This window comes from Cydia strobilella, chromosome 6 (assembly GCF_947568885.1).
Source record: "Cydia strobilella chromosome 6, ilCydStro3.1, whole genome shotgun sequence".
Classification (NCBI taxonomy): Eukaryota; Metazoa; Arthropoda; class Insecta; order Lepidoptera; family Tortricidae; genus Cydia; species Cydia strobilella.
In genome coordinates, this window is record NC_086046.1 from 16,500,862 (window position 1) to 16,513,095 (window position 12,234).

General features: G+C 37.3%; 1 protein-coding gene across 1 annotated transcript in view; it reads right to left on the bottom strand.

Annotated features, from left to right (window-relative positions):
* Positions 1–202: 202 nt before the first annotated feature.
* The window catches only part of LOC134742168 (U4/U6 small nuclear ribonucleoprotein Prp31), a 28,848-nt gene continuing 16,816 nt past the window's right edge, over positions 203–12,234 (bottom strand). Inside the window, exon 9 of the mRNA XM_063675146.1 lies at positions 203–425. Within this exon, the coding sequence (XP_063531216.1) occupies positions 315–425 (111 nt within the window). The 3' untranslated portion in view covers positions 203–314. The remainder of the gene's footprint in view (positions 426–12,234) is intronic.

Consider the following 12,234-nt stretch of genomic DNA (forward strand, 5'->3'; position numbering starts at 1 on the left):
ATCAGTCACTCTTTCTATCTATTACCTCTTCACTCTTAAACCGCTGAATTGATTTATGTAGATGAAATTTGGCATGAAGAGAGATTGAGGCCCTGGGACATACGATAGTTTTATAAATCACCATCATCATTCCATGCACACGAAGTCGCGGGCAGAAGCTAGTTTAATTAATAAATTAAGGGAAATAAATAAATAAAAAAGATTAAAACTTACCAAATACTTTTATTCACGACAAGTGTGTACATCGACCAGTAGTGCATTCCATTTTCACCCTTATCGCACAGCACATTTGCAAGCAAATTGACATTTATAACTCACGTTGTCCTCTTTCCTACCGATAAGAATCCCGATGTGTTCGAAAAGTATTTGGCGTTGGCTTCGTTTACACGCGTCTCTGCTGCTTGAGGATTAACGATTTCCAAACCCTGAAACAAAGAAAAGATTATTTATCCATTAAACGATATTTTTTCGAAATAATTAAGCCCAAGGGAAGACGGGAAATAATCTACAGGTTGGGAATCTTTCTTAATTTTATTTACATTTTTGTCTCTAAATGAGCTCAACTTTAAAATCTGTCGAGTTGTCGTCCCACCCTGTATTTATAGAAGCTTAAAGCTACTAATAATGGTAAAGAAACGCGGAGATGATTGACAAACATGTTTTCATTATTTACGAAATCTTTGAGATAAAAGGTTTATCCCCAAAAGAAGTGATTTTTATGGACAGGCAAAAATCCCTGACAGCTTTTCTTATTTGCGTAAAACACTTAAATAATGTTACTCCAAACCGGACCTGCATAGGGTAATAATACTAATAATATTTGACGACTAAATACCTCTAGGTTTCTGGGTTAAGGAAAATGCCTCCGCAAAGCGCGTTAACCTTTAGGGTCAGGCAAGGCGACTCAGGCGCTAGTCGTTCAAGTTTTCAGGTCATATTAGAAACCATCATCTCCCATGCATCGGCGAGCCACGCCAAATGGGAAATATAATTTATTGCCTTGAGGGAACGCCTGTTTCAAGTGTAGGAAGCCTGCTTGGTGTTTATTGCTCTCACATACCGCGTTCCTCGTGTCAAAAGAGCCAAACTATTTCTTATCAAGCATACGTCTGCAAGCGATGCTACATTTTTTAAGTTAAAGGAAAAAAAACATCACTTCGGGCAAGACTCGTACTTGCAACCTTTTGGAACGCCGGTCCTATCGCTCGTACCGAAGCTAACCAGAAGTGTGTGAAAAAACTGGACAAGTGCGATTCGGACTCGCCCACCGAGAGTTCCGCACTTTTTAGTATTTGTTGTTATAGCGGCAACAGAAATACATCATCTGGGAAAATTTCAACTGTCTAGCTATCACGGTTAATGAGATACATAATAGCCTGGTGACAGACAGACAGACAGATAGAGGAGTCTTAGTAATAGGGACCCGTTTTACCCTTTGAGTAGCCTAAAAATTAGATTTAGATGAGTGTTTACGGTGATTGTCTATTGGTAATGGCAAATTACTTTGGCCATAGACAATTTTATTTGAAATATTTATGAAACCAAATAGATTCAGATCCCTCAGAACAAGAGCGAATGACAACCACTCTCCAATGCTCCATAACTCGATTCATCCGTGCCCGCGCTCCATTGAGAATACACGGCCTGGCCCCTTATTCCACCACGGTGACAGGTGCGATAATTATAAAACATCACTGTTGCTGACGTCACAGGCATCCATGGGCTACGGTTACCGCTTACCATCGGGCGGTCCGTATTCCTGTTTGCAACCATCATTGTATTATTTAAAAAAAAAACTTTATTATATCGGCAGAAAACAGGTAAGTTTATGATGATGATGATGATGATGATGATGACAATTTTCACAAGATTTAAAAGAATTTTCGGTAATTCTTGACAGGAAATGAGTTCTGTGCCGGACTTTCGTGACAATTGTCGTGTTTCTTGTGACAATGGAGTTTTTTTATTATTATTAAAATATTGGTGGCAAACAAGCACACCGCCCGCCCGATGGTAAGTGGTTACCGTAGCCTATGGAGGCCTGTGACGTTAGTAACAGCGATGTCGACAATTGTAGCACCTCTCACCGTGGTGAAATAGGGGCCTGATTGTATATTAGCAGACCACAAAACAAGGCAGTGCGTTTGCCATCGTCACATCTAATTAAGTAAGTAAGCCGGTTCAATACAATGGTTAGTGAATTTCTCGCTTCATTCGCACTCAGCACGACAGTTTTTTTGCTCATTAGTTATTTTGTATTAAGAGCCAACAGGAGTGGTCATTTCTCCATACAAACGTACTCGACTGTTTCCTCCCTGGTTTTTGAAGCTAGAGGAATGATTTTTTCAACACAGATTAATATTGTCAATATCTGTGTCGGTGTGTTTTGCTTTTTTTGATATTTTTGTTTTTTAAGGCGCTAGAGCCCTTCAAACATGGCCAAAAATGGCCTCACTGACTATGCCGCAATGAGAGGCGTGGTATTCAAAACTGGTATCAATTAGCCAAAAAATCAAAACAGTCCGACACAGACAATTTCATAATTATTTAGATTTCCAAATTTGGTTACGATTGCTTAAGTTTTGGAGGAGGAAACAGTCGAGTACGAAACCTCGATTTTTGAGATTTTTACGCAGGATTTTTCGCCTAAGCTGCAGTTGTCCTTATCGCACTAATTTTAGGGGCGGGGTCAAGTTTCTAAATACGTACACGGACAGAAAAGTGATGGGCAATAGTCGACATTGAAAGTCGATAATCTAGTGATGTGATAAGTTATCGATAAACCATAACAAAGTCGCGATTTGCCTCTTAGTAGGCGAAGTAAGTAAAGTGAGTATGCACTTTGGCCTCAGGGGATATCGTTTAACACTATTTATTATTCCTTGGTTCATACAAAGCTGAGCTGACGCACTAGCTACGAGATTAAGTCCTGGCTACCCCCCAAAAAGGGAGGGGAAAAGTCGGCTTCTGCGGTCCAGTTTGCCTCTATTTCTACCTATCTCTTGATATGAGATCAAATTTGGTATAAATTTTGTGTAAATTAGGGACGAATAATTTATTTTAGAAATAATAGTTTCACATTTTCATACACAAATCTGAATATACGAACGAAAAATTAAAACTATATATAATTTTTGGTCACAGATTTGCTGTTTAGAAGCAAATTGTGGTGATTTGCACTAAAAATTAATTACACAATTTAGTTTATTCATTCTTTATTTAGAAAAGTATCAGTTCTAAGTACGTATTATTATATTGCTTTATATTTTACAATTTTCACTATTATTCAAAAATTTATTTTAAACAAAGTATTAATTTTATTAAAACTTTTGTGACGTGATCTCATGAAAGGGGCTCCACGAGGTGAAATACTTTTACGCCAATTATTTTCTTTTTTTTTTTTAATTTACAACAAAGACGAAAGTTCGAAAAAAATGTGGTTACTTAATAATTGCCTAACTTGTTGAAAAAATTACTTTACATAATATCAATTTATAACCGTAGTATATTCCATGATATGTTTTAAATACACCATATTAGTTCCTAATTTTTAAAAGAATATTTAATACCTTTAAAATAATATCTGTCTGTCTGTCTGTCAATTTGCCTGTCCGTCTGTCACCAGGCCGTATCTCGTAAACCGTGATAGCTAAAAAGTTGCAATATTTACGGATGATGTATTTCTGTTGCCGCTATAACAACAAATACTAAAAACAGAATAAAATATTTTTTTAAGTGGGGCTCCCAAACAACAAACGGGATTTTTTGCCGTTTTTTGCGTAATGGTACGGAACCGACTCGCACTTGGCCGTTTTTTGTTAATAGCTTTGAACTTTTTTTATGTGGGAATAAACGCTTCGAATACATTTTTCTAGACATCATTCTGAATCCAATGAGGTATCATACGTATTTTTAGGAGTTAGTATCTCTATTAGTGGCAGCCGTACAAGCCCAATTTCAAAGAAAAACCGCAAATCGATGTACAGGTTAGCCGTTTGGCACACGCATACTAAGAGGTCAAAACAAAATTTTTGACCCGCAGTTTCTAAAAAAAATCCCTTAGGAGGGGTATGCTGAAACATTTTTCTTGTATGAAAAAAAAAAAACATATTTTTTTTCAAAAAACATATCGTGTGTGGTATCATACGAAAGGGCTTTTTGAGGCGATTCTAAAATTATACCACATCATTACATTTTAGCCATTTTTTTGTAAATTAAAACAAATAGAATTTTCAAAACACACCAAGTTTGGGGTCAAGTTAAAGGGTTAAGTAGAACTGTGTCACTTTGTATTAAAAAAAAAACTAAATAAATTTTTTATTGCTTTTTTGGGGTTACATATGAGGATATCACGTATCATTTGTACAAAACAAAATCAGCCATATCGTATCTGGAGGAGCCCAAACTTGGTATGTTTTGAAAATTCTTTTTCTTTCAATTTAAGAAAAAACCGGCCAAGTGCGAATCGGAATCGGGCGCCGAGGGTTCCGTACATTACACAATTTAAACAATGTATTTTTATGTGAAACGTGAGTGAAAGGTAAATTGCGGTTTACGATTTATAACGTATTAAAAAAAAAACTACTAGATCTCGTTCAAACCAGTTCTCGGTAAAAGTTGGCAAGGTAATGTACATCATATATTTTTTCAGTTTTATCATTCTCTTATTTTAGAAGTTAGAGGGGGGGGTTACACATTTTACCACTTTGGAAGTGTCTCTCGGTCTCGCGCAAACTATTCAGTTTAGAAAAAAAATATATGAGAAACCTCAATATCATTTTTGAAGACCTATCCATAGATACCACACACGTATGGGTTTGATGAAAAAAAAAGTTTTTGGGTTTCAGTTCTAAGTATGGGGAACCCCTAAAATTTTTTTTTTCCTATTTTTGAGTGAAAATCTTAATGCGGTTCACAGAATACATCTACTTACCAAGTTTCAACAGTTCTTATAGTTTCGGAAAGAAGTGGCTGTGACATACGGACGGACGACAGACAGACAGACATGACGAATCCATAAGGGTTCCGTTTTTTGCCATTTGGCTACGGAACCCTAAAAATGGCTAAAATGCAATGATGTGGTATATTTTCAGAATCGCTTCAAAAAGCCCTTTCGTATGATAGATGAGAAGTATACGATAGGTTTAAAAAAAAAGTTTTTTTTTATACAAAAAAAGGTTTCAGCACTCCCCCTCGTAAGGGATTTTTTTTTAGGAACTGCGGGTCAAAATTTTTGTTTTGACTAGTATATACGTGTACCAAACGGCTAACCTGTACATCGATTTGCGGTTTTTTTATGCGAACAGCTTACACTATTTTTTTCACCACCTTGAACCTTTTGTAGACTAGACTATTGTCCCAAAATATTGGGCGACGACCGGTCGTCTGGCCTAGGAGGTAGTGACCGTGCCTGTGAAGCCGATGGTCCTAGGTTCGATGATATGATATGATGAGCACAGATATTTGTTCCTGAGTCATGGGTGTTTTCTATTTGTATTTAAGTATTTATATATTATGTATATCGTTGTCTGAGTACCCATAACACAAGCCTCCTTGGGCTTACCGTGGGACTTAGTCAATCTGTGTAAGAATGTCCTATAATATTGATTTAATATTTATTATTATTTATTTATTTATTGGGTTTCATATTTATTCCGATCAGAATTAGGAGCTCTTCAATTTATACCTATTTTTATCAAAATCTGACACATAAATAAAAAAACGGACCATCAATAAAACTGTATAATTACATCAAAGTAAGAAATATCACATGTCACATGTTTCTTTATTATGATAATTTTATCTAACCTGAGGCTTTCTTTTTTTCTATTCAACGGAGCCGGAGAGCGGCAAATTTGTTTTTTAAGACGCTTGCTCGAAAAGATCTTATTTCATGCAGGTGTACTGAAGGGAAAAGGCCTATATTGTTCCCGCGGGAGTTATAGCTTTCTTTTTTAATTAGGTATGTCACTAATTCATACGAACCAAGTAAGTTATAAGTAAAATACTTTGTTTAAAATCAAGGTATAAGGGAGTTTTACTTTTAAAATACTCACGACTATAATTTAATAATTTTGTTTATCATATTTAAAAATTTTTAATTGGATTAATTTAACAGCCGTTATCTTGTATGTTTTTATACAACAATGTTTTCTTGTATGTCCATGTTATGTTATGTTTTTTTAGTATTCTGTAACTCGAAATGTTAATTAGATTGCAGGTTGGAGAAGGATATTGAATTTAGTTACTAAAAACGCGAGCGGCGTGAGGCCGGCGAGGAGCGCAAATAACGTGCGCGTCGGTGTGCGTGCACCACACACACTGGGATAGTCCCTCGGTACGCGGTACCGCCCCCGTCAGCGCGACGACGATATTCTCTTTCAAATCTCAAAATTGAGTTTGGTCTCGGCTCCTGTTGGCTCTTAAGTAATTATCTTGACACGCGATATAACCTAGGTGCCGTAAGAGTTGTATCTAGCCGATTACGGGTGCCAAGCCAAGATGACGTACTTACATCGACAAACGCCAAACGAAGAGAAAAAAACCGGCCAAGTGCGAGTCGGGAAAAATACAGGTCGGTCTCTCGTTATTACCGCAGTGTATTCTAAAATGTTTCAAAATGTTAACCTTTTGTAAACAGATGGAACATTTTGCGAAAATAGTGTGAAATCGACGAAGAAAGCGTGACATCAGCGCGAAATGTGTTACTTTATATGAGCGCTTGAGATGATTAAGACGATTTGCTCTCATTAGCAACGGACCATATAAACGTTCGAGCTGAAAATTTGACAATTAAGATTTTTAATTTTTGTTACGTCTTAATAAGTGGAGCATTTTTCTGTTAATAATATTATGAACACGCGACTATTAATTTTAACTAACTAGATATTTATCCATATATAAATTGATATACTGTTTCGCACTGTTAAATATCTGACGTCAGAGAGAATAAGATGTTTCTATTATATTTTGTAAAACTAGTCTGACGTCAGAACAGCCGGTGACTATTTCTTATTTTTTTTTCAAGATAGCTCAGGCGGATAAGCTTTTACAAAAGTTAGGTACATAGAAGTACATAAAAGGTATGCTATTATTAATACAAATCAGGAAATACATTTTAACCAAGGCATTCAGATAGAAGTTCTGACTCAGAACACCGTGGCAACAGTTTCTTGGAACATATTTCCTGGAGAGGTAGGGTAAGGTGGACCTACATCTGGGTAAACCTTTGTCGTTCAAAATCTATAATAAGAATATAATTAAATGTGACCGAGGGAATCTGTGTCGTAATTGAGGTATATAATCTTGCATTTTTTTTATAATAGGTACACTGAGGGATAGAAGGTATCTCCAACGCACACGGTACATCAACGGACGCCGGCGGCCGCAATCTCCCAGATTGCCATCGGTTAACGGTTGCTGGAAGCGGCCGGTCGCTGGGCGGGCAATAATAGCCCCCCGTTTGCAGCTAGGGACGTTATTCACAAGGTACAGATAGCGCATAATATCTAGGCATCTTAAGTTGGTTTGGTTAAGGTATCCGGACCTAACCTCAGTTAACTCTATACAAAATCTATAAGACATGTGTGCGTGACCCATAGGAACAGCGGGACGTTAAGGCTGGAAATCCTGCACATCTTTATAGGAGGTACACAGGAGGTATCTCCGACGCATACGGAACATCAGCGGGCGCCGGCGGCCGCTATTTCGCTCATTGCCATCGCCGTAACGGTCGCTGGATGTGGCCGGTCGCTGGGCGGAGGGCAGTAATAGCCCCCAGTTTGCAGCTAGGGACAGTATTCATAAAGTATAGATCGTGCTAAATATCTAATTCTGTGTAGTTGGTTTTGTGCATGTGTATGTGTATAAGAATAGATCGTTTCAGGTCCAGCCGGGCTAGAACATGATTGGCGCGACAGTATCTCGACCGCGAGATAGACTACTCGCCCCTATTAATTGAATACAATTAGAAAAAGACGGGTAGTCTATCTCTCGGGCGAGATACTGTCGCGCCAATCTGCGTGCGTGCTAGGCCTACAGAGGCCGCAAAGCACGGATCGCGCTAAAACGTCCAAACTAAGCGCATTATAAAAGAGACCGACAAGTGTTCACTGTTCATCAAGAGAGAGAGAGAGCGCCCTATTCTTGGGAAAATGGTCTCGACTGCGTGCCTCAGACTTTAGGATAAAAAGAAGAGAATATTTATGAAAAACCAGATACTTAATTGTCTAAGTTTTAAGTACCGTAAACTCAGGTAACTAGTCCTTAAGTACAATTATGGTTTAGTTTTTAACGAGCCTTTATGATCTATGCTCGTTACATTTATTTCGGAGCTTAGATACACTAATGCTCTTCCTATATTATATACTCAACATAATATGAAAAATACTTATACATATTTTACTGGAACTTGAATTTGGACCATAGTTATAAGTTGTGGACTAAAGTTACCTGATTTTACCTACGGTAATACAAGTAACGCGTTTACACTCCAGACATAATGTTTTGTGAATAGACTGGTCGTTTGCACCACAGGTGTGGTTGTGGTCGATTAAGGCGGAATTGGTATATGTTAAAGGCGTGGGTTTTACGTCGGATTGTTGGGATGTGGTTGTGTTAAATGCGGGAAGAGGATAATTATCTTGACGTGGAATATGAAGGTTGACATAAGTGCTCGAACCGGTTATGAATCTCTCACGTGTCTATTTACACCCTGGGAGCGGATTATGTATGATATAATATAATACAAAATATCTGAAACTGAAGAAACTCTTGCATAGGTACTTAATGTAAATATGGATGAGTTTCAGTGCTTTAGATTAATGAAGTGTAGTATTTTTCAAGAATGCACAGTCAGTGGTGTATTTTTATGTACAGTGAGCTGCATATTTACATAGACACCTTACGAATGGAATTTATTCATGAAGTGACCATCTGACCTTGCCCTTTTGCAGCACGCTGTACATATTTCTTTGGCGCTTTTTGTAGGCGTAAATTAGACGGGGTTTAAAATCTATTTTAATTTAATTTATTAGGTACACAAGGGAATTAATCTATCCTGGATTTAACGGAACTTTATCAAACTGCGGTAAGCAAGTTCCGTAACTAGTAGCAGTAGAGAACTGTTAGTTGAAAGAACAAAACATTATCATTAAACGGGAGAGCTCATTAGCCATAGTGCTTATGGTTAACCGTAAGCTTTCAGTAAGCAGTCATTCTGTCCCGACGTGGCAAGTGCTTTAACTGATAAATGTTGATAGACGATGATTGTTCAAATTGTTAGACGTTTTAGTTTGATAAATATTGGATGATGGACAGGAATGAAGGCCATATGGCCTTATATACGCATTGAAACTAGTGGACTATGTAGCAAATCAATCTTTTTAACTTTGCTACCCCAACGAGCCAGGGACGATTACCAGTATCAAATACAAATTTATTTATTTGTCCATCATAGGTGTACATAGGATGTTACAGATCATTCAGTTTCACTATGTGGCGCCTTGCGGCATACATATTCCGAATATCGCAATATCGCTCTTCGAAAGTTTCGAAAATGTATTTTCTTACCAAAGCCTTTGTTTACGTAAATAATTTTGAGTAAGATAAGTCTTCTCTTGTTTATCTTAGACTCTTGCCTTGCGAATGCCTAATGAGCATCGTGTATATTTCGTAAGTATGTTTCCGACCGTATTGATAAAATTACATATAAGGCTAGTCCACGTAATGATAAAGGATATGCGTTTTAGTAAAACAGTCATTCTTGCATGATCATAATCTAATGGCTGGAACCGGGATGTATTCATATAAGGTTAGATGGGGTAAGAGAAACACTTGTAGGGAATCCTATAATACCTGGTGCCAATTCAAACTAAAAAAACAAAATCATATCTAAATTATGTCAGTCGCCCGTGCGTCTCGCTCACGCCAATACATGTCCGTACAAGTACGAGCGAAATTCTGATGTCACAGTGTAGGTTTGGATTGGCCCCTGTTTCTCTTGCCCCGAGAAAGATAATTTATGTTTCTCTTACCCCATCTGACCTTAATTACTTTAGCAAAGAGTTCTAATTTCCGACTTTTAAAGACTGTATAGACGACCAGTGAAACCTGTGTCGAAACGTCGGTTAATAAAGGTAACAAAATAAATTCGCGATAGGCCCGATTTTAAATGTGATTTAATTTGTATAGCCAAATGTGTAATATATATTTTTAACAAGTTAGAAAAAGCCCTACGGCTAATCATTGCCCTGTATAATAACTCATAAGTTTATAAGTGTCATATGAGCAAGCCATCGTTAATATACTCGTAACTACAACATTTTAATAAATAAGTAGGTACACCACCATTTGCGATAAACTTGTCCGTACACTATGTAAATTGCAATGGAAGCTGTACACTAACATAAGGGGCGATGCCGATAGCATGAATACCATGCAAACTAAACGGTGAAAGTCCTAACCAGATCGCCTGAAATTCCAATGGGTAATTTTCCCCGCCCACATGCAAAGTACACATAATGCGGCTGTAATAAATGTTAGGCTAAAAATAAATAAACACTAACTACCAGGAACAAACAAAGTAGACTTATTCAAGGTATTCTGTCTTCGAACGAGCACCACGCATTTCCGAGAGAGAGAGAGAGAGTGCACAATAATATGGTGTTTAACTGAAAAGTCAAATCAGGTAGTTTTTCTAACTGTCAAAACGATGATTTATGGAGTTTACAGGAGACACAGATATGTGATCTATTCTTTATAGTTGTTTCCGATTGAATATAGGTATCTCCACTCCAATCATGTTGTCCTGCTTTATTTCGTGCATGATGCAATTTATTTTAAATATACAGTCAACATCCATTTTCTTTAGAACTCGAATCCTGATCGTACTAGTATCAAAAATGCGAATGTCACTGTTTCTTTATCACCTTTTTACGGCTAAAATATCGGTTTGTGCGCAAAAATCAGTGAAGAGGACCTATTACATTACTGTATCTGTTTGCGATGATGGTAAAGATGACGGGTAAAGAATAAGTACCAAAACAATACCTTTAGGCATCAAGTTCGCCATTTGTACTTTATTCTTATATTATGCAATAAAGTTTAAATAAATACCTACTTAATTAAGATTCAATCTAAAAAGACAACGATTAGATGCAACGATTCGAGAGTTAAACGTCGAACGTGACCGTGACATCACGATCATTCCTTAACCAGAAATAGGTTGCTGTTGTCACTGTCCCTATACTGTGTTAGGGCCATGGGCAGAGTTTCTAGTGTCTCCACTTTCCCCTAGTACTTTCAATTCACGACTGTTTGCTATATACTGTTAATTGAGGGCCGACTGAAATGTATTCAGGCGCAATTATACTTGTGACACAGATTACTTACGTACTAGATGGAATACATATATAACTCACGGTCTGACTCACGGCATTGGTGTTCCAGTACTAATTTTACCGCTGCGTTTACAATCTGTACTAATGTAAAAATTACAAAAATGAAAAAATTGTTATAGGGTTATTAACATGGATTAGTTGTAAGTAGTATAAAACGGAGTTGCTTTCAACTAAATGAGGTAGCTGGTGAAGTGGTGTTACCTATTTACAGAGGTATAATACAAGTAAAAAGCAGTCTATGTGAGAAGACCTTTGGGAAACCGATGGACGTTGTTATTAAAGTTATAGTGTAAACGCTTTTTTTTTTACACCGCTAATGGAAAAGACTGACAATGACATTATCACGATCTCACGTCGTTAAAAGAGTCACAAGAATATTCTAGCGAATGTTATATAACAGCCGCCATACAATCGAGATTACTCTATAATTTCGAGTAGATAATTTTCCATTAAAACCTAATGCTAGTACCTAAACCTGCTGAAATAACATGAAATTTGGCATGATCATTCAAGTAACATACGCCAAGTTTCATGTTATTTCAGCAGCATGTTTCAGCACTATGTTTTATGAATAAATGCTTGAATCTTGAATCATGTGTAAATTACGCGCTCATCGTAAACGCTCTATAAACGGAGTTTATTGTGGTAGTCTAAACCTTGTAAGTTAGCGGGCAGACGGCGGCCAGTTAAATCAGATTTAGTGTACCTACGCGTTCCTAACGCTCTATAAGCGGACTCTACTGTGGTAGTCTATGCCTTGTAAGTTAGCGGGCAGACGGCGGGCAGTTAAATCAGATTTGGTGTACCTACTTGTTAATGTTCTTGACAGACAATG